This window comes from Dryobates pubescens, chromosome 10 (genome assembly GCF_014839835.1).
Source record: "Dryobates pubescens isolate bDryPub1 chromosome 10, bDryPub1.pri, whole genome shotgun sequence".
NCBI lineage: Eukaryota > Metazoa > Chordata > Aves > Piciformes > Picidae > Dryobates > Dryobates pubescens.
The window spans coordinates 8,061,897-8,085,861 of record NC_071621.1 but is presented as its reverse complement, the minus strand read 5'-3'; the positions used below and the strand labels follow the sequence as shown (position 1 = coordinate 8,085,861).

The following is a 23,965-nucleotide window of genomic DNA, read 5'->3' as shown; positions in this document are numbered from 1 at the left end:
GTTGGAAAAGATCTCAGAGATCATCAGGTCCAACCTGTCACCTGAAACCTCATGTCTAACTAAACCATGGCTTCAAGTGCCACGTCCAGTCCCCTCTTGAACACCTCCAGGGACTGTGACTCCACCTCCCTGGGCAGGACATTCCAACAACTCTTTCTGTGAAGAACTTTCTCCTCACCTCAAGCCTTCTACTAACTCTCTTCTCTTAAGAATGTTCATCTTATAAAACTACGGAAGATAATTCAGAAGCCTGTCCTTATGCTGTGTCTGCTAGAAGTGTCACCTACCATATTGTTTAACTTAGCTGCATTTTTATATATTTCAGCAATCATCAGGATCATGATGGTGTAGGTTTGAGAGGTGTGTGGGCTGCTTCTGCATCAAGTACTTGTATCTACTTAAGGGATTTATTACAGCCCCTGGAAATGGAGGCCAAGTATATAATTTGCATGGTAATTCAAAATCAAATTGATGCCAGGCTCCCTGGAAGAGGGAGTGCAAACTCACCACATCTGTGTTTTTGTATTCCATTCCCAAGGACAGGAAGGGTGTTAGGGCTTTACTTTGCTTTCTCATCCACCAACAGAGCTGATGTGTCAGAAACAGCAGATTTTAATCAGAGGTATCCTCAGCCAAAGAGACTGAAGAACTGGATCACAGTGGCTTTTCAGCCCTGCCTGTAGTACAGCACAATTATGCACTTCTCTGATTCTCATGACAAAGTCATATCTAAGTCTGAAAAATGTCCTGAAGATGGGCTGCATTGGCTCCTCTGGAGCTCTAAATCTGCCATTAAATATCTTGTGCTCCACCAATACAACAGTTGTGGTTTTGTATCCATACTTCCCTGAAAATATTCCAATTATATATTGGATTTAGAAAGAATGCAAGAAATACATATTTGCTCTGATACTTAAAAACAGGTGGTAAAGCCAGGCACTGTTTTTAGAGCCACCAGTGTTTGTTTTGTTGTTGGTTTTGATTTTTTTTTTTATTGAGTTTTAATTGAAAATCCAGTACTTTTTGGATGACTGGGAGGAATTTCTCCTTGCAGCCCTAATCTCCTTATGTTTTATACAAACTCTTCTATAAGCAGTCTACATTAAGTGTTCGATTTTGAGGTCCCTTTTTCAGTTGGAATGTACTTCATATGACACTTAGACATAGCACCTAGATGAAGCAATCTGCTAGGCAGCCTGTACAGGACCATCAACATCTACATCCCCATATGTCATAACTTACTTTCAAAATGTAATGAGTTTTGAAGGGCATTTCTTGGCTTCATTATAACATAGATGAGCTGCAGGTGCCAGCTCATTATAAGATGCTGAGTCTGAAAGAGAATCTTCACTCTTAACATTCTCTTGAAGTCTGTGCAGTTATAAAGAAACTATGCCTTATGAAATGAACTCTTCAAAGCATCTGTAGCCATTATAGCCTCCTATAAATAACTCTCAACAATGTCTTATCTCATCAAAATGTAATTCCCCAGAAACTGGGTGACATTTTTAAAGAGAAGCAGACTAAAGAGTCTCCAAGTGCCAGAAGCATCTGAGGCATGAGAAAGAGAACTTAGGGCTGCATTTTCACATAGAGGCAGGACACTTGCAGAGAGTCCTCTCGCATGTGCAATCCTGTTCTGAAGTAAGGAGCACTGCAGCTAATTAGCATCACTGGGAACATGAGAAATCTATACTTTCAATAATACAGTGGTTTAGAGGCTCAAAATACTTAAGTATCACAACAGGAAGCAAATTGTGGGGCAAATGGCAATATATACAGAGCAATCAAGAAGAGAGAAGGAGTAACTGAAGTTTTATAATGGTGCCAATAAACACTCATGTTCTCACCAAGGTAAATGAAACAGTGTTCATCCCACCTTTTCCTTACTACTGCGCAGTGGAAGGCAGAAGCAATTGCTCTCACTCACTTAGTTCCTCAATATGTCATTTTTCTGATTCCTTGTACCCAGGTATTAGGGTAATGAAGAGTCAATAGAGGTTATGTATGTCATTGATTGGAACTAAAAAAAATAAAGAGCCAGGAAAGAAATGTAACATGGAAGTGATGCTTTCAGGAGATGACACTTTTTCATCCTAGCCTCTTGTGGAAATGCTCAGTTTTCTGAGGTGGAGTAACTGGGTTTTTATGCCAGTCAAAACTACCTAACTGTGCTGCTCATAGTGAGCATGGACTTCAGCCCCATTTTCACTCCTTACTTAATACACAGCGTCTCATTCATTGAAGTATACTGAACCATACTGACTGAAGCAGGGTTACACCAGTGCTGTGAGGGCTGTTGCACTGTTTGCTTTGCTGTGTGATAGCATTACAGTTACTGTTGTTTCCTTGCTTTGAAAGTTTCTTTAGCCACATCAGCTGAAAAGCCAGGGCTGTTATTATTCTGTGTGTGTTTATGTAGGCTGCCAAGTTAGCAGATATGGGAGACTTTGTTTCAGAAAAGGATAGGATTTGTCACATGAAGAGAGAGAGGCCTTCATTACAGACAGTGTCATTTCTGTGCAAGGTGTGGGGACCCTGTGCAATCAGACCTGGACTTCCATAACCCCTTTCAAAGGAAATAGTAAATGTGGACAATTAGGAGAGGGAGTGTTGTACAACTAGATGCACTGCTGTAATGAGTGGGGGGAGGAGCTGCTTCCCATTTCTTTGGCTGAGAAATGAGATTTTTATTGTTACTATTGTTGAGCCAGAATGACAGCTTCTAGTCTATCACTGAAGAAGGGGTGTTTCTGCTTTCACAAAATTTAGTGTTTTCTTGATATGGAAATCTTGTAACAGGCACTCACAGGTTTTCAACATATTCAGATTCCAGTTTGAACTTTATCCTGCCCTCCCAGTGGGGTTCACTTCCAAAGAGAAAAGAAATGCTGCCCTCTGTGCTCCTCTCACCTTACATTCTTCTGATTGTTCTGGCATGCAAACTCTAAGTCAAGGAGCATATTTTGGAGTGTTCTCTGTGTTCTCCTCTTTCACTCATACATTAATTCTTGTAGTATTTATTTCCTTGCTTTAAAAGCTTGCTCCTGAGGAAGCAAAGAGATGCAGCACTAGGACAAGCAAAGTTAGCAGTAGTCTCCTGTCTGTGGCAGAGTGTGCATGTTTCTGCTGACCCTTTTGCCCATGCTAGAGCTTTGGAAAGCTTGTATAAGACTTAAGGACTTCCACCAACCATGTGATCCCCTTGCATTTGAATTGTGTTTCACTGTGTTTCTGCAAGGGTTCCCTTCCCTGAGTCATGGGCTGGGTGTTTTGGAGCTCAGTTTCTTGTCCTGGCAGCTTGTTGAACCATGTCTGCCTTTGGCATCTTCAGTAGTGTATCCTCAGTGGATAGGCAACCAGAATGAAGATTGTTTGCCATGGGGTTTTAAATACTCAGCAGGGAAGAAAAAAGGAGACAGATGGGGAAAAGAAGATAACGAAAACATATTTTTTCCAAAATGCTTTCAAGGAAAGACAATACTACAGGATGGAAAGAAAATCCAGGACTAAAATTTAAGATGATGGTAGAAGCCCAAAATGGTTAAGGGAGTGTGACCGGGGAAGACTTGGTGCCAGCAGTGCTCTAGTTAGGGCATATCATATTTTGAATCATCTTCAAATGAATGCAATTGTCATGAAAAAAATAGCTTACCATGGCAGAGTCAGACACAGCAGCTGAAAAATGTAAGACTGCTAAGAATCAAAAAGCAGTGTCCAGGAAGCCTCTGTGATAACAAATTTCCACTTGCTGGAAGGCTGAAGGCTGAGATCCCCTCCTTGTCAGTGTCCTTGGGCAAAGTCATTTGAGCAGCTTAAAGGCCAGTTAAATGTAGCATCTGCCAAATCACTGGGTGGTAGTAGGGAAAGATCTTTTTGGAGGGATGCTGAAATAAGTAGTGCTGCTGGAGAAATATGTGATGAAGGCAACACAAAGGAAATTATGTACTACAGACAACATCAGGAAACCTGCTGAGACTCAAAGGTGAGACTTTGAGCTCTGTAAGGCGTGTGGCTTTAGTATTGGATGAGCCCACATCTGTTTTTAAGAGAAAGTGCTTTTTTACTGTCCCCTTTTTTGGGACCAGTCCTCACAACCCATTACAGTAGTGAAGTGTTCTCAGCACCAGAAGCATTTTTGATTGCAGGAGCAGTGAGACTAATGAAGGCAGATATTCCAAGGGCATAGAACTTGAGGATGAGTGGCCTTTCTGTGATCCATAATAAGGCTGCAACCTTTTCCTTCTTGGAGGGCATTATTATGAAATGTCACCTTTGTTTGGGAGCTTCTTTTTACAGAATATATAACATTCAAGACTTAGTTTCTTCTGGCAGGTTTCAATAAAATTGGTGAATGGATGCAAAAATTATTGAAGCAAGGACAGATAGCATGCATGTAAACATAAATAAGGAGTATAATTACAGAAGTCTCATTTCCTAAGCAAACAAAGCTAAAGAAATATTTAATTACTGTATTTTGGCCCAAAACACATGAACCAAAAGTTCTGCTGAACTGGGATTTTTTTTTTCTTTTTTCTATAAATAGTTGTCAGTATGTTTTATACAGGGGCTTGAATAGCCATGAAATAACAGCCATGCACTTTTCAGCAGAACATTGTTCAAACTTATGCTGGGATATGAAGAGTAACAAGAATGCAGAACAACGGAGAACTTGAGGAAAAAAATGAAATTTGCCTTCTTTCCAAAATTCCAAGAAAGGAATTTTCACAGACAGGGACTTGCACAGTCTCACTGGTTTATAATGATTCCCCCACCCCCCCAAATATAACCTGTTTTCCATGAGCTAGGATGAACAGTTAGAAGTTTCTTTCAAAAACATAGGCATACATTTTGAAAGAACAAATGGTTCTGACAGAGCCTGGCAACTGCTTCTTAATTGCATCATTGCCATTTCCTCTGCTTCAGGAAAGACATTGGAATCACACAGAATCACAGAATATTGGGGGCTGGAAGGGACCCCAAAAGACCCAACCCCAATGTCAGAGCAAGATCATCTAGAGCAGATCTCACAGGAACACATCCAAGTAGGTCTTGAATATCTCCAGAGAGGGAGACTCCACAACCCCCCTGGATGGCTTGTCACCCTTACAGTGAAAAAACTTTACCTCATGTTTCCATGGAACTTCCTATGCCTCAACTTTCACCCCTTACCCGTTGTCCTGCCATTGGGCATCATTGAGAAGAGCCTGGCTCCATCCTCTAGACACTCACCCTTTATATATTTATAAACATTAATGAGATGACCCCTCAGTCTCCTCTCCAAACTAAAAAGCCCCAGCACCCTCAGTCTCTCCTCATAAGGGAGATGTTCTACTCCCTTAATCATCTTTGTGGGTCTGCACTGGACTCCTTCAATCAGTTCCCTGTCCTTCTTGAACTGAGGGGCCCAGCACTGGACACAATATTCCAGATGCAGCCTCACCAGGGCAGAGTAGAAGGGGAAGAGAACCTCTCTCGACCTACTAACCACACCCTTTGTAGTGCACCCCAGAATGGCGTTGGCCTTCTTGGTCACAAGAGCACATCACTAGCCATTAAGATCATGAATTAGCCAAGGGGCAGAAAGCATCCTTTGTCTGGACATGGCTGCCAGGCTCCCAGGGCTGCAGCTTGGAACATTATTGTAGCCATGCCATTTGGTGGCTTTTGATTGGTGGCAGTTGCCCGATGCCCTGGAATGACTTAGGGAAGCTGTAGTCTCAGGGGGATTCAGAGCTATTTGAGGCAGTTGTGTTATGTGCTGATGCAAAATACTGCTGCTTTAAAGCTTTAGTGGAAAATGAAGCAACACAAAACTATGTCCAGTTAGTATGTAGACTTTGGACAGTAGCTTGATCCAAAGCAAGGTACTAAAGGACTTGATTTTAATACTTCTCAGTTAACTAACCTAAGAGCTGAGGAATACCACACTAAAAGTAAAACTTCAATGCAACAGGAATGTTTTAGCTTAGCTAAAGTAAAGCTGACCAAAATAACAGTTTCCTTTGCTTTACATACCTGGACACGAGATTAAGGCATAGAGATACAAAGACTGTGGTGGGTTGAAGTTTCCCATCAACATTAACTCAGCACGACTCAGTTGGAAGCAAATGGAAGCTGTATTTACAAAGCAAAACTACACTCTACAATGGAATGCAATGAATATGTACAAAATATACAGTATTTACAATATTATACAGATATTTACAACTAGAAAATATCACAGAAACCCACCTGTACCCCCTCTGGTTCTCCCAGAGACCAGGGAAGCTGCTCCACTGCCCCCCTCACCCAAACCTCCTACCCCCTGTACCAGTGGGAAAAAAAAGGAGTTGAGAGAAAGCAGTGTTAGTTCTTATCTTTTCTCAAGGCCAGCCAGAAGAGTCATCATCTCCCCAGCAAAATCAGAAATGCCAAGTCAGAGAAAAATAAAAGAAATGGGAATGGAAGTGAAATGTGAAAGATTGTTATGGTACAGCTTTCTTGTCCCAGACATTCTGTCCAATGAATTTGTTTAGAATAATATTTTGTTTTCCTTTTTACACCCAAGAGTGACTTATTTATATTTTTCTACTTTTCTGCTCAAAATCTGCAGCTAATGTTTAAAAGCATAGCCTAAAAGTGCCACAAAGACACATCACGAGTATACTGCTGTGATCAATATATGTATCGCAAAAGCTGAGAAAAATATGTGAAGAATACTTAGACTGATGTGCTACAGAGAAGCATCAGCTAATTTTCATCAGCAGTGTCCTGGGAGCAAATGAAACATAAATACTAGAGTCTGAGAAAAAGAGAGGCATTGACTGCAGAAGCTTGGAAAGTAAATTATAAAGGTATTGATAAATGCTTCTAGAGAAGAAGGTAGCCAAATTTAGTGGATGCAAAATTAATGTATTTACCAATTCATCATAACACTGTTGCTGATGTTTAAATGAAGACAGTGCAGTGCTTTCACTAATTTAATTCAGTGTGACTATAAATACGTCAGACTCAGCAAAGTGTCCTGTTCATCTGAAACTTCATTTCATCAGATAGTTTCTGATGAGCTGTTACTAAGGAAAGATTAAACCATAGGGTGATTGGTTGCATGGTTTAGTTGATTAGGTAGGTGGGATTAGTTGACAGGTTGGACACGATGATCTTGAAGGTCCCTTCCAACCTGGTCTATTCTATTCTATTCTATTCTATTCTATTCTATTCTATTCTATTCTATTCCATCTTAGCCATGACTCTTTCAGGAACTGTTCTTTTTTTGTTAAAAAATTCAAAACTATGATAGCATTTTCTTTGAATTTCTAGTCTTGTGTGCTGTGCCAATAAAATGCAGGGAAGTCCTAGGAAGCAAAAATGCCTAGGGGACTTTTTTTTCCCCTTCCAACAGAAGCAACACTGTTTCATAATTCCTCTAGAAGCTATCCCTGCTTGATGAAGCTTTCTGTTTAGTTTTGGTTTGATGCTGCAAATTGTTGGTTTATTTCATGAAAAGACAATACTCAGAAAAGATGCTGTTTTCAGTTTTGAGTGTTTTGTTGATTTACCTTTTATTATCCATTTGTGATGCATTCTGAGAAAATCTATGAAAAATACATAGCAATCTTATATGGAAATCATCCATTTGTAACCTGCTTCCATGAATACTGTGTTGACTAAGCATAGCACATTTCTGGTGGCTTCTGCAAGCTAAAGACTTTGCTGTGTAGCTCCTATGAAGCCTGAAATCGGTGTCAAGGCAATTCAGAAAAACAATTCTTGATACCTGAATTTTCACTTTCATGGGATTGAAAATGTATAGTTCAGGCTAGTCACAAACCCTATGGACTACATAAGGTGAATATATAATGGTAATATATTTTTCTGTGCTTGGAACAATGTGGAGAGGTTGTAGGATATTTCCAGCCTAAGAAGTTGGCACCTATAAGTGGCTGGATGCTAATACTTCTGTAGATGCTATTACTGTTTCATGTGACAGATGACTTCATGTTGTATTTTTTTAGTCTACACTTACTCTACTATTGTTTTTCTTGTAGTTGTTATAGTTATTATTAATAATTTCTTATGAGAGTGCAAAGTCTTACTCCATCTCCACAGAGATGCAGGCTATTCCTTGCCAGTGCTTTTTAATAAACTCTTTACAACAAATGGCTTATTTACTTATAGTTACATGTTGAGAGTTGTATACTTCTAATCATAATATTGTATTGTTTTACTGCTAATAGATAGGCCTCTTTGAGTAGCACTCAACATAGTTCTGGGCCCCTCAGTTTAGGAAAGATGTTGACTTGCTGGAATGAGTCCAGAGAAGAGCAACAAAGTTGGTGAGGGGTTTGGAACACAAGCCCTACGAGGAGAGGCTGAGGGAGCTGGGGTTGCTTTGCCTGGAGAAGAGGAGACTCAGGGGTGACCTTATTACTCTCTACAACTACCTGAAGGGAGGTTGTAGACAGACAGATGTTGGTCTCTTCTCCCAGGCAGCCAGTACCAGGACAAGAGGACACAGTCTCAGGCTGTGCCAGGGGAGGTTCAGGCTGGATGTTAGGAAAAAGTTCTATACAGAGAGAGTGATTGCCCATTGGAATGGGCTGCCTGGGGAGGTGGTGGAGTCGCCATCACTGGAAGTTTTCAGGAGAAGACTTGATGGGGTGCTTGGTGCCGTGGGTTAGTTGTTTGGGTGGTGTTGGATTGGTTGATGGGTTGGACACGATGATCTTGAAGGTCTCTTCCAACCTGGTTTATTCTATGTATGTATGTATTCTACTAAATATTGTATATCATGCTAATTATTAAGCAACAGTTTGATGATAAGGATTAATCATGTTATCATAATCTTTAAATACTGTCATAACTGTGCAAGAAACATAAACAGAGTTCTCAATGTTAAAAATACCTTCATATCACATGCTGAAATAAAAAACATGGATTGGTTATCAATGAAAGGAAGAAAGGTATAAGTAAATTATATTCTTTCCATTTCTTCCCCACTTGCATTGATTAAAAATTTTACAGATGCATTTTCTTTAATTTCCTGGGCTATTTATGGCCATGATGTTGGCTTTACTAGAGCTCTCAGTCGCAATCAGAATCTCTGCTTGCTCATTATATGTTGTCCCAAACCACATTTTCTCAGTACTTCTTCTTTACAAAAAATGAATGATGTAAAAAATCTTCTCTTTCTTGTCAGGATAGTCTCAAGGAAGTCCTACCTTGAAGGCACAGTTAATTATGGACATTAAATCAATAAAGGCAAGATTATTTTATTTTATATAGAATACATAGAATAAACCAGGTTGGAAGAGACCTTCAAGATCACCGCGTCCAACCCATCAACCAATCCAACACCGCCCAAACAACTAACCCATGGCACCAAGCACCCCATCAAGTCTTCTCCTGAAAACCTCCAGTGATGGCGACTCCACCACCTCCCCAGGCAGCCCATTCCAATGGGCAATCACTCTCTCTGTATAGAACTTTTTCCTAACATCCAGCCTGAACCTCCCCTGGCACAGCCTGAGACTGTGTCCTCTTGTCCTGGTACTGCTTGCCTGGGAGAAGAGACCAACATCCATCTGTCCACAACCTCCCTTCAGGTAGTTGTAGAGAGTAATAAGGTCACCCCTGAGTCTCCTCTTCTCCAGGCTAAGCAACCCCAGCTCCCTCAGCCTCTCCTCGTAGGGCTTATGTTCCAAACCCCTCACCAACTTTGTTGCTCTTCTCTGGACTCGTTCCAGCAAGTCAACATCCTTCCTAAACTGAGGGGCCCAGAACTGGACACAGTACTCGAGGTGCGGCCTAACCAGTGCAGTGTACAGGGGCAGAATGACTTCCCTGCTCCTGCTGGCCACACTGTTCCTGATGCAATACATGTCCAATACGGTTGAAGTTGATACCGTGCTTTTAATTTAGTTCATACATTCATGTTAATGATCTTTAATGGAATTTAGTCCATTTAGTTTACACAGCTATTCTTCTGCTAAATTTGAGGTGCCCTATACAGTCAGTTGAGGAAAAAAACCTGACATTATGTATTTTTAAAGTTCTCTAGAGAATGATAGTCCACTCCTGATGGGAGAGGAAGGCTGCATTCTGGCTATATAGAATGTCAACAGATCAAAGAATTGCAGTTTGGGGAGATATTCCTTTAATAAACTGAGAAGATTTTGTTCTGCTTTGTCTGTTGTATAGGATTTTTTTTTTCCTAAACTCTCCAAACAATGTTTTCTAGGTTGGGTTTCAAATTATAACACCAGGAGCTTTATCTTGCTCTGGTTTATCTAAATATTTTAACTTTGCTCTACTGTTATGATGTTGACTTCCTCTCTATCATAAACCTGACTTAAAGGTAAACTTCCATATTGAAAGTTGTGTTTGCCATCGCCTACACCTGCCTGAAATACTACTTAAGTATTCAGCCACCCAGGCTTTGCAAATTTCAGCAAAAATCTTGGGAAACACCTCAAAATTTGCCCTCAGAAGATCCAGCACACAATTTTTAAATAGAGATGACAAAATCTTGCATGCAGCTTAATAGTCTTCACCAGGCAATTACAAAGTGTAAAGAGAACTGATCTTGCTTTTCTCACTACAATTCCTGAAAACACAAACTTTTAGCTGCTAAAATATTCATTTGAGTTGCTTGTTTTCTATCACAGAACTCAATGTGCATATCTACCAGTGCAATAATGAGTCCAATCTCATAACTGTTGGGTTCCCAGCATCATTCATTCATTATTGTAGACTGAAAGAAGTCCATGTTGTAACAGGTTAATACATGGTGAACATGTTAAACTGTTTGCTCTACTCACCCTCCCCGCTGCCCTGACTCTCCTGCATATAGGGGATAACAGAAAGAAAAATTGAGAGTTTTAGTTGAGGAACACAAATTATTTACTACTCTATTGCAGGGATATCAGGTTACACCAAAAGAAACAGGGCATGGGGGGGAATAAAAATACTGGACCGAAATATGTACAGGAACCTGCCCCATGCTATCCACATGAAAATCGAAACTAGAAACAAAAAAGCCCAGTCCACACACTCATAGAATTGTTAGGGTTGGAAGGGACCTCAAGGATCATCTAGTTCCTGCCATGGGGAGAGACTGCTCACACTAGATCAGATTGCCCAGAGTCACATCTAGGCTGGCCTTAAAGACCTCCATGAATGGGGCTAGGGTCTACATAACAGAGAATCATAGAATCAAAAAGGTTGGAAAATACCTCAAAGATCATCAAGTCCAACCTGTCACCCAAGACCTCATGACTACAAGACCATGGCACCAAGTGCCACGTCCAATCCCCTCTTGAACACCTCCAGGGACAGTGACTCCACCACCTCCCTGGGCAGCCTATTCCAATGGCTAACTACTCTCTCTGTGCAGAACTTTCTCCACACCTCGAGCCTGAACTTCCCCTGGCACAGCTTCAGACTGTGTCCTCTTGTTCTGGTGCTGGTTGCCAGGGAGAAGAGACCAACCCCCTCCTGGCTACAACCACCCTTCAGGTAGTTGTAGATAGCAATAAGGTCTCCCCTGAGCCTCCTCTTCCCCAGGCTAAACAATCCCAGATCCCTCAGCCTCTCCTCACAGGGTTTGTGCTCCAATCCCCTCACCAACTTTGTTGCCCTTCTCTGGACAGGTTCCTCATAGGGCTTGTGTTCAAGGCCTCTCACCAGCCTTGTTGCCCTTCTCCAGACACATTCAATAGTCTCAATGTCCTTCTTAAATTGAGGGGCCCAGAACTGGACACAGTACTCAAGGTGTGCTGCTGGCCACACCATTCCTGATACAGGCCAGGATGCCATTGGCCTTCTTAGCTAGCTAGGCACACTGCTGGCCCATGTTCAGATGGCTGTCAATCAGCACCCCCAGGTCCCTTTCTGTTTAGCAGCTCTCCAGCCACTCTGACCCCAGCCTGTAGTGCTGCATGGGATTGTTGTGGCCAAAGTGCAGCAGCCGGCACTTGGACTTGTTGAATGCCATCATGTTGGACTCTGTCCATCTGTCCAGTCAGTCGAAGTCCCTCTGCAGATCCCTGCTACCCTCTAACTGACAAATATCTACTCCAAACTTCGTGTCATCTGCAAATTTGCTGATGACTGACTCAATCCTCTCATCCAGATCACCAATAAAGATATTGAACAGGATGGGGCCCAACACTGATCCCTGAGGGACACCACTAGGGACTGCCTGCCAGCTGGATGTGGCACCATTCACCACCACTCTCTGGGCTCAGCCCTGCAGCCAGTTCCTGACTCAGTGCAGAGTGTTGCTGTCCAAGCCACAGGCTGACAGCTTGGCCAGGAGTTTGCTGTGGGGGATGGTGTCAAAAGCCTTGCTGAAGTCCAGGTAGACTACATCCACAGACATCCCCACATCCACCAGATGGGTCACCTGATCATAGAAGGAGATCAGGTTGGTCAGGCAGGACCTGCCCTTCCTAAATCCATGCTGGCTAGGCCTGATCGCTTGGCAACCCTTCAGGTGTGCAGTTATTGCCCCCAAGATGATCTGCTCCATAATTTTCCCTGGCACTGAGGTCAGGCTGACTGGCCTGGAGTTTCCAGGTTCCTCCATCTCACCCTTCTTGTGGATGGGTATCACATTGGCCAGCTTCCAGTCATCTGGGACCTCTCCAGTGAGCCAGGACTGATGGAAAATGATGGAGAGTGGCTTGGCCAGCTCATCTGCCAGCTCTCTCAGCACCCTAGGATGGATCCCATCCGGTCCCATGGACTTGTGGTTGTCCAAGTGGCTCAGCAAGTCCTGAACTAATTCCTCATGGATTTCAGGGGTACTGCACCGCTCCCTGACCCCATGAACCAGTTCAGGAAGCCTGTTATCCTGAAGTCCTCCTGCCTTATTGTTGAAAATGGAGGCAAAGAAGGTATTTAGAACCTCAGCCTTTTCCTCATCTTTAATTACAATATTCCCCTTCAGGTCCAATGAAGAGTGGAGGTTCTTCTTGTCCCTCTTTTTAGCGTTAGTATATTTGTAAACATTCTTTTTATTATCTTTCACAGAGGTGGCCAGCTTGAGTTCTAACTGGGCCTTTGCCTCTCTAATTTTTCTCCTACATGATCTAATAACATCCTTAAACATATCATGAGTTGCCTCCCCTTCATTCCATAGGTGATACATCCTCTTTTTTCCCCTTAATTCCTTCAAGAGCTGCTTGCTCATCCAGGCCGGTCGCCTTCCCTGCCGGCTCATCTTTCAGCACGTGGGAACTGCCAGTTCCTGTGCTTTCAAGAGCTCCTGTTTGAAGTTGGTCCGACTGTCCTGGACCCCTTTGTTCTTAAGGGCTGCTACCCAGGGAGCTTTCCAAATGAGTTTCTTAAAGAGGCTGAAGTTTGCCCTCCGGAAGTCCAAAGTGAGGGTTCTGTTAGTGCTCCTCCCTATCTCCCTGCATATTTAAAACTCCACTATCTCATGATTGCTGAACCCTAGACTGCCTCCTACCATCATATCTCCCACCAGCCTTCTCTATTGGAGAACAGCAGGTCAAGCAGAGCCTGACCCATGGTAGGCTTGCTTTACAGCTGTATCAGGAAGCTGTCCTCCATACACTCTAGGAATCTTCTGGACTGCCTCCTCTCTGCTGAATTAAGTTCCCAGCAGATATCTGACAGGTTAAAGTCACCCACAAGGACAAGATCTGATGATCTTGAGACAGCCTCCACTTGATTATAGAATATTTCATCAGCCTCCTCATCCTGGTTAGGTGGTCTATAACAGACTCCAACTAGGATGTCAGTTTTGTTAGGCCTCCCTCTGATTTTAACCCACAGGCTCTCAATCCTTTCATCTGCAACCTCAAGTTCTGTGGCATCAAGAAATTCCCTAATATACAGGGCCACTCCTCCTCCTCTTCTCCCTTGCCTGTCTCTCCTAAAGAGCCTGTAACTCCTCAGTGTAGCACTCCAATCACGTGTCTTGTCCCACCATGTTTCTGAAATGGCGACTATATCATCGTCTTCCTGGTAGAACAAGAGTTCCAGTTCTTCTTGCTTGTTACCCATACTGCATGCATTGGTGTACATGCACTTCATCTGGGCTGTTGATTTCTCAATTAACCCTAATTTATGTCCCTTTCTCTCCTCTCCAGAGAGACTGGTTTCCCTCACCCACCCCCTTCAGACCTAGTTTAAAGCCCTCCCAATGAGCCCTGCCAACTCCAGTGCTAGTACCCTCTTGCCCTTTCTGGATAAAGTCACCCCATCAAGATCCAGCAGGTTGGGTGCAGTAGAAGTTGCCCTTTGATCAAATAACCCAAAATTCCTTTGCTGAGACAATTGTTGATGGTGTGGGTTCTCCTGTGCCTCTCAGTGTACACCCCTGCCACTGAGGGAACTGAGCAGAACACCATTGGAGCTCCCACCCTCTGTGCTCCTTGTGCGTTTGGGAGTAATCCCACAAGGGTGCCTTACCTAGTGCTAAATAAATGGAAATTCCACTTCTTCTCTAAGAAGTTTTCAATTCCAGCATCATAGGCAAGGTTTGCATAGATGTCTTCAGTACACTGAGCTATGTAAGACCTTGTCATGGGTTAAGTTGAATCTGCTGGTATTGATCTGATGTTCAATACCATGCTGCCTTCATGCCAGCTTCAAAATGAAAATGCTGGCTTGAACAAATTATGATGAGGTTTGAAGTTCAAATTGTAACATAAAAGGCATCTTGTGACAGTTGTTGCTTTTGGTTTCTGGGTTTGAAGTGCTGTTGCCGCTGGGTGTCAGGAGCTGGAGGGAGGTAGCTGTCATAGGTTGAGAGACCAATTCTCCCACCACAGGCAAAAGAAAGACTCAGACAAAATGGATTGCAAAAATGGTGGAAAGTTTAAATGGAAAAAAACAATGAAAGTTTTACAGAAAGCCACAAGCCCCGTGACAAAGAGAGAGAGATCCTAGAACATACCCAAGAACATCTCATCCCCCACCTGGGGGGTACACCAACACACACCCCCACCCCCCCCCAGGGCTCTTTCCCCCCTCCCCCCAACCCAGCCTTGGGCCTGGGCAGGCCCAAGGGAGGCAGCTCATGCCATTTTACCTAGGCAGCAGTGAGGAAGGAAAGAGCAAGAGAGGACCCCACACTGATGTTTTACAAGGGAGCAGGGCATTATGGGAAATGAAATACCTAGCTTCCTGTGGCCACCCACTGGGCTGGACCCCCTTTTGGAACATCCCAGGTGTGGCCTGTGCAGTGGCATCAGGGCCAGTGCCCAGCCTAAACCACCACACTGGCTTCTGCTACTGCTTCTCTAATTTGCTGTGCCTTGCTGCAAATAAACTAACTAATAAACTAAATAAACTCCCAGGCAACCAGCACCAGAACAAGGGGACACAGTCTCAAGCTGTGCCAGGGGAGGTTTAGACTCGAGGTGAGGAAAAAGTTCTTCACTGAGCGAGTCATTCGTCATTGGAATGGGCTGCCCAGGGAGGTGGTGGAGTCACCGTCCCTGGAGGTGTTCAAGGGGAGATTGGACGTGGCACTTGGTGCCATGGTCTAGTTGTGAGGTCTGTTGGAACAGGTTGGACTTGATGATCCTTGGGGTCTCTTCCAACCTTAGTTACTGTGATACTGTGATACTGTGATAAGGTAATGGGGCTTTGGACCATTTCCAGGAAACTCCTTATCTCAAGACAGAGGGGGTTTTTGTGTTACTTTCTCTCATATCTGGGGGCAGGGGGAGGGAGCTCATGAGAGATGGCTGTGTTAACCCAGGACAGAGCTTTAGAAGAGACATAATTTATATCATGCAAACTAGGAGTGAGATGAGCTGATTAACCATTAATGATGTTAGGAATGGGGATACGTTATAGCTAAATCAGAGGAATCTGAACATTTTTCAGGTGTTCTAATTGTCAGTGGAATAATTTGTGAGATCATCTATAGACCAAAGCAATGCAAACAGATAGAAAAAAGCAGTTTGCTGCATATGAGGCTTCTGAAAATTGCCTTCCAAATAAAACTGGTAGCAAGCAGTAAAAATAAGTTCATAAATATGAATGCATAGCAAAATACCAAGACAGGCTGTAAGATAAGACTTCAGGGTTTTTTTGTGGTTGGTCGGTCGGTTTGTTTTTCAGAAGAGGAGAAAGCAATTGCAAAACGATATGAAAGTATAATTGCAAGTGTGTCAAAAGGGAAATTGTTTGGTGAGCATAAGGACAGAGTACAATGGTCTGACACAGCAACATTTCCTTAGCTTCTTAATGTAATTTCAAGCTATTCCATCTATTCTGCAGAATCTGATAATCAGAATAGTGATTTCTCTCTACTAGGGCTGCGTGTGACAAAGTCATAGCATCCCTAGATGAGAAAGAGCTGCTAGATTGTACAAGAAAACTGTGATTTTGTTCAAAAAGTGAGTGCATAGAAAAGCTGCATCTTAAAACATCTTCAAGGGGAATCTTCTGTCTGTCATTTCAGTCCAATTCCATTCATTCTTCTATTCCTTCCTTCTTATATTCACCTTCCTGTTATCCTCTATTTCCCTCCAGCCAAGATTTGAGTTTGAGTAGGGGGAAAAAAAAAAAAAAAGAGGAAAGTTACTACTTCTTACAAAAGCTGGTTAATAGAAAATCCTTCCTTGGGGATTTATTTCTCTGTCAGTAACAATTTTCTTTTCCTCCTTTCTGCTTTGTACTCCAAAAGATGCATTGATGTTGCAAGTTCGTCCTGAAAGCTAAAGTACCAGATAATGTATCAGTAAATTCTATTGGCATTCTAATGCTTCTCTCACAAAACAGAATCAGTCCCAGCTAAAAGACTAATTAAGCATTACTGTTGATGATGATGATCCTATATTTCTTAGCCAAAGTGCATTTTTAGGTAGAATTTTTAGGATGATGATCCTCTATTTCTTAGCCAAAGTACATTTTTAGGTAGAAAAGGTTTGTTCTTTTCAATGGGAGATGTATCCTTTAACTTCAGGGCAGTGTTAGTCATGACTATGTTGGTTGATCTTTTTTTGTGAGCTAATATGCTGTTAATAAAATGCCAATTACCAATGCAAGCAATTAGGGCAAACAAAAGCATTTAGAATTCCCATAGTTATCACCCAAGTGCAGATATCTGTAACTGTTAAAATAAATCACATTAGATTTTAAAGCTGTTTTTATAGCATTCACATTTATCTGATTTTATTATAGTTGCCTTTAAAAATGTAATTTTATTTTATTTTATTACATCAGTAAGTGAGAAACAAAGCTAGTCAACTAAATTTATTGACAGAGAACTCAATATGCACTCAAATACATATGAGAGTATTGCTTTCTTAAGTAAACAATTAAGCCTTAAGTAAATAGTTAAATGTCTCCATCGTCTTTCCCTGCTTCTGCTTTGGAGTACACTGGTGTGTTCCTCCTGAAAAGATACAATGAATTTTCTATATTGTTTAATTTTCATTTTATTTTAAACCAGTTGAATAGAAATTTTGCTCTTTCTGCCATTCCAGCTGTGATTAGTGAGAGCATACAATCACGAAATCTAAGGTAACAATGGTTTTAATAGGGAACTTCCAGGATTCTTTTAGTTACAAGTGCACACATTTTCTGAGAACACCAAACAGGTATCGGAACAGATTAGTGAGAAAACTTTTCCTCTAAAATGTTGAGGCATTTGTAACAAAAATGTGGTTTATTTGGTAACACAGAAGCATTTATAAAGCCTGCTAACAAGAAAAAGAGTACAGGCATCTTCTGTGGAAGCATATATTTTGTCATCCACAACACCATACCAGGAAAGGTGCATTTCCAGGTTTAATTACCCTCTTCTGACTGAGGCTGTGTTGACAGAGGTCTCTTGATTAGCCTGAAGAATAGTTTGCTAGGCAGTGTTCAAGGTAGTATAGTGTGCTTGGAAGCTGTAGAGGGCTGCTCATTTTCTGCCTGTAGTTGCATTGCAGCATCCTCCCACTACAGACTACCTTCACTGGCAGCAATTGAATATACACTCCTTCCGTGCTGATGGTGTAAACTGACCACTAACTGATGGCAACAACTTGTCTTTCAGATCATGATTTCTCCTGATTTTGACTGTATATCTAGCATTCCTGTGAAAGCAGAATCTTCCTAGAATCTGTTCATGTCTTTCAAATGTATACTCCTGTCACAAGCACTACGCCCCAGCAGAAACTTAACTAAGCTGATCCTTGCCTGTTTCCCTCATATTTTCAGCTCTGTTTCTTCTTTCATTAACTCATTACACACTCTAAGCATACCATTTTTTTCCAAGTTTCAGAAGGAGAGATGAGTTTTCATGTTGTTTTTTTCTTCTGCTACAGGCTGTCTGCCAGCTTTTTACATGTACACAAAGTGTGGGGAAACAGCATTAAAATAAACTAATTTTGCAGAACAGAACAGAATAGGATAGGATAGGATAGGATAGGATAGGATAGGATAGGATAGGATAGGATAGGATAGGATAGGATAGACCATGTTGGAAGAGACCTTCAACATCATCGCGTCCAACCTATCAACCAATCCAACACCACCTAATCAACTAACCCATGGCACCAAGCACCCCATCAAGTCTCCTCCTGAACACCTCCAGTGATGGTGACTGTGATGGTGACTCCACCACCTCCCTGGGCAAAAAAAAAAAAAAGGAAAAAGATATCTGAAGATATTAAAGAGGCTGGGTTTACTCCATGCCTCTTTGTCTTTCTGTGTCTTTGATACATTTCCAAGGAAAGTGTTTTGAACAGAAGCTGTTTCTTCAAGTGGTGTGTGTCCTTTTTGACATGACTCCCTTCCTGCTGTCTTCCTCCCTTCCTAAACTAGACCAATTATCACAGAAAATTAGGTGAAACAAAGAAATCAAGAATTAATCTAAGATACTCATACGTCTGTGCATTGTTGGAAATCAAGATTAGATGCAATATGGTGTTGATGAGTTTCTATTGGTGTTGACTACTGTATCAGACCTGCTTCAGGGCCACTTGACTCCAGTTCTAGCATCCATCTTGTGGCTGCAGATGACTCTCATGCAGCCTGGATGTGTTTCTAACCTGGATAATTTTTCCAGCAGTTGGGTGGAGGCTTCTGCACAAATCACTGTCTTCCTAGACAGCGAAGCAATATGAACATGAATAGTGAAGTTTAGAGATCTTTAACCTGTTGGTTATATGGTAGTGATGTGAGGAGGTGTGTAACATGAGTTCAATTATTACAGCAATAAAAGCAAACTAAAACTAAATCCACAGAGTCTCACAGCTTGTTGTTGACAGTTTAGCTTTCTGCTAGAATACGTTCATCTCCAAAATGGCAAAGAATGCATTTATTGTTTATCCATGCTTGCATCACTTGGGTTAAAGTCAGTGGTACACTTTGAAAATGTCTATATTTAAGCACATGAATAAACCAGCTAATGTACTAATGATACAAAAAGCCAAATGGTCAAGGTGCTCTCTAGAAGTCTTTTACATGGTAGTGTATAAGTCTAAAATTAAAGAAGATTAGTGTATAAGTCTAAAATTAAAGAATAACAACTACAGCACAACCTACAAAATGACCATCAGGCCAAAACCCAGGAGAATTTAAAGGCAACCAAATTAATCTGTAGGAGGGAAAATGAAGATTTTGGCACAGTCCTGAGTAGCAGGATGCCAGAAGTTGGATGGCTGTAACACAGAACACACACTTGGTTGTCATGGTTGTCTTCTTCCCAATAGTAGCCTCCTTGCTCTTACTAGCATCTGATGGAAAGCTTCCAGGACCTCCTGGAACCTTGCCCTGCTGCAGTATGGATATTCTTATATAACCTAAAGCTACCTTAGATAATACACTTGGTAGCAATTTGTTCAGTATGGATGGTTTGAAGCCACAAGGCCAAGAATTTAAGGTAATTTAAGGCTGTCATGCTTGTGAAATGAAAGCAAAAAAGACCTTTCCATAGATAATACACTTAGTTGTGTTGTGGGCTGAACAGCAGAGGTTGCATTTTTTTCTTGGAAGTACTGAAGTCTCCAGTTCCTATATTTTCAAAAATTAAGCATTTGGAGGGCTAGAAAAGTTTAGGCTGTATACAAGAAATATTGGATATCGCTGAGTGAAGAACCATCATGAATGACCTATTCTGAAAATTAAATGAATCCTGTGACTGATAGACTGTCCAAGTAAATGTGTCATTGTTCCGTAAGAAGCTCCTTATCTTTTAAATGAATTAAAAAGTGAAGTCACCTGGCACTGGAGTAGAACATTATAGCATTTTGTTTTCCTGATTGAAACAAATCCCATTGACTCACTAGTACTTACCTCCTTTGATCTAAGTAACCCAGCCGTTATATGAGTAGATGCCAGTGACTGTGGATTAAGGGGACTACTACTGAAAGGTGATGATGGTCTTCTGAAGTTGGTTGCTTACTATTTAATGATGATGCATTTAATGATGATACTGAAAGTAGTTATTCTGAAATGGAATCTGCCTCTTAGTCAAAAATATAGGAAAACTTCTGAAGAATGAGAGTCTCATGAACTTCTTCCTGACTCCATACTGGTCATGCCAAGATAAACAGCTAGACTTTGGATAACATGAGAGCAAGCTTTCAAGATTCCTGACAGTGTAAAGGAATTTTGATGAAGTGGCCATGAGATGAAAAAAAAATATCAGAAAGAAATTGAATTCAAGACTAATTTACACAAAGTTGTTTGTTTTGGTTTTGGGTTTGGTTTTTGTTTGGTTGTTTTTTTTGGTAAAATTTTGAAATAAATTTTAAAAGTCCATTTTGAACCAATGTAAAATGATATATTTTACAAAAATAGCTTTATTAGTTCCTGGATACTTTTTTTTTTTTTTTACTTGCAATGATTATAGTGAAGTTTACCTGAGAAAAAGGGCCCCACCTACTGCTTGTTACAAAATCTACAAATGATCTCTTGTCTCTTGAGGCCACAGGTTCTGCAGTGGGAGTTGGTGTAATAGGGCAAGGGTTTTCCTCTGCATCAGGAGGCAAATTAGGAGGTAGGATTAGAACTCAGACCACATGGTAGCTCCCGTTGTGTTCCTGATCCTGCTTTGTGGGGAAGTGGTGGTTCTGCCACCACCTCCTTGGATGAGGTCACAGCAGCCACAGCTGAGCAAGGAGGTTATCTGATGCTCCTTCATTCTTGAACTGTAGGGAAAAGATATCCGGCCTCCATGGATGAAGCCAGTTTGAGAAGGCTTCTGAGGGTGTTCTGTTAGAGAAAGACATTATTGAGTCAGAAATGGTATTAGACAACTTGGTTAAATAGAAGGCAAATTTGAGAATATTTCAGGAGATGCAGGGCTAAGGCTTGGAGTTCCTGCAAAATTTTACTCCTTTCACTGAAACTGCATCCTCTGACACAGTCTGCCAGCCAAAAAAATTAACCTTTATATCAGTCTCTCAGACCAGCACAGTAGAATTGGCAGTGAAATCTGCTTGGCAGGAAGAGTTCTCAGAGAGAATGGCAGGGCTTGTGTTTGTTACTCAGTCAAGTCCTTCATGGGTTATTTTTTTATTTACATTGACTGGAAAACAGACAAATGTGACATTTGGAATTAATGCATAGTAATTTCCTACAGATTAGAACTGAGGGACTTGTGGATACTTTTCATGCTGTGTAAGTGACAGGGATAAATGAGGCCATGCATACCTTAGAGCAGTGCCCCAGCAGAGTGGAACCTTAAGCAAGCTGGAGAACAGACTCATATAAAGAAAACATCAAGGAAATAGCACCGTGACCAGAGAAATTGTTTTGTATTGCAAATACAAAAATATTATCAGTATCTAATGGTGAAAAAAAAATCACTAATGAGGCAGTTATATTAGCTAACTATTGCTGTTGTTGGGCTTTTAATTTTCCTTGTAATCTGCATCTGCTATATTAATTATTAAATGAACAAGAAAAAAAATCACTAATGAGGCAGTTATATTAACTGGCTATTGCTGTTGTTAGGTTTTTAATTTTCCTTGTAATCTACATCTGCTATATTAATTATTAGATGAATAAGACTTTATTGTATTATGCATTAGAGAACAATCTAGATTTAACTAGCATAGGCACGCTGTTGCTTTCTAAATGGTCTGTTATTATGGTTTGTGCTGCTGAAGATTTTTTCTTGAACTTTTATTGGAAAATGCCATTCTCTTTTGGCATGAGTATTAGTTATGACAGCTGAGTGCCGAATTGATAAAGGAAGACTTTCAGAAGCTTTTTCAGCTGCAGAGATCAGGTGATAGTTGAATAAACACCATACTAATTAAAATGTTGCTGGTTTGCCATGTATTGAGCTAATTTCTGAAGTATAGTAGCACACACCGTGTTAGAACTACTGCCACTTTTAAAATGATCTATCCTTTTCAATTGCTTGCTTCTTACACTGACACTCTCCCTCTTTTTTACATTCTATTGGTTTGCACAGCTTCTTTAGAGCATATGTAGAAGAGAATACTATGTGCCATACAATTTTTTAGCTGGATTATACCACCAAACTCTCTGAGATCAGAACTCATCAGATCAGAAATTTAGGTATTCCCAAATAGTTATAAATCAGTGAACAGATGCTGTTTTTCAGGACCTTATTTTATGAAATGCAATATATTTACACAGACATACATACATATATATATATATATATTAATTTCTAGATGGCTACCCTAAAGAGGAAATGATTTACAGATGGAGGAAAAACTCAGTGGAGGCTGCTGATCAGAAATCTTGGAGACTATATCAGTTTGACTTTATGGGTCTCAGAAATACTTCAGAAATTGTGAAAACCTCTGCAGGTAAGAATGATACAAATGGTAGTGGTTGTTTTGGAAAAAGTAGTGGTTTGAAATATTTGTTCCAAGCTTGCTTTCATTGAAGTACAGTTTGATTTCAATATATAACAGTGTTCATATTAAAACCTCTAAAGTGAAGACTTCAAAACTGTTGAATTTGTCTAGATTTTTGGTTACTTCTTCTCTACTCATTTAAGAAATTCACAAAGTGAGGAATAAATGCTAACTTGACACAGTTCTTTGTTATATACTCAAAGTTACTATATGATTCACAAACCTCAGCTAAATTTGTTAAGCCAGTCCTGCACTGAGATATGTAGTCTCATGAAAAATGTTAAAGATTTTGAGCACAAGAGTAGGGTTAGTAAAACTAGACTCTTTCAATAGTAGTTAATCATCTGGCCACAGATTTAGTATTTTTCTTAATTTTTCAAAGACACGTTTTGTTTCTCAGTTGATAAATGCCTTTGTGAGTGATCTTACCAATTGAATGTAACTAAAATGTAATGATAACTGTATTAGTTTTTCATAAACCATTCTGTTTCTCATAATAACAGCGATATGGGGGAAAAATAAATAGATAGATATATTATTTGAACTGGATAAATTCTCATAAAATTCAAAGAGCATGTAAATTTTATACACATCTCTGCTGTAAGCTCCGTGATCTCCATTTGATAACTCTTCTTCTAGCTGCAAAGGGAACCTTATAGATACAATCTTCTGCTTAATTGGAGGTGAATTTTTGAATGCTATTTGATTTTTTAAATAGATGAAAAGGTGTGTGATTCTATTGAAAACACTGTGAATGAGAATTTAAAAAAATATTAATCTGTGAAACTATTGCTGTTGAGCTTTGGCCCACCCAGCAATGTGTTCTCAGGACTGGATATCAATTCTCATGATGAAGCCTTACTAAAGATTTAGTGTGTATTTTAGGGTGTTAGTTTAGCAGAATAAAATGTCACAATTAGTGCACATGGAGAAGTTCTTCTCTGTTATGGATACAACTTACTGTAGCCTGCAGATTTCCCATAGATTGAACCAGGATTTGGTGGGCAATGGTCAAGTAAAAAATACCAAATCATTAAAGTATGCAGGGAGGGAGGTTACTGGAAGAGAAAGCTCTGGTCTTTCTGCTGTGCACACATCTGGAGTGATGCCATGCTGAGTTTGCATCAACAATTGCTTGCAAAAAGAATTGCCAAGTTACGAAA

At 40.8% G+C, this 23,965-nt stretch overlaps 1 protein-coding gene across 1 annotated transcript in view; it reads left to right on the top strand.

Moving 5' to 3' along the window:
• GABRG3 (gamma-aminobutyric acid type A receptor subunit gamma3) overlaps positions 1-23,965 on the top strand; it is a 425,205-nt gene that overhangs the window by 345,440 nt on the left and 55,800 nt on the right. Inside the window, exon 6 of the mRNA XM_054164712.1 lies at positions 22,614-22,751. Within this exon, the coding sequence (XP_054020687.1) occupies positions 22,614-22,751 (138 nt within the window). The remainder of the gene's footprint in view (positions 1-22,613; positions 22,752-23,965) is intronic.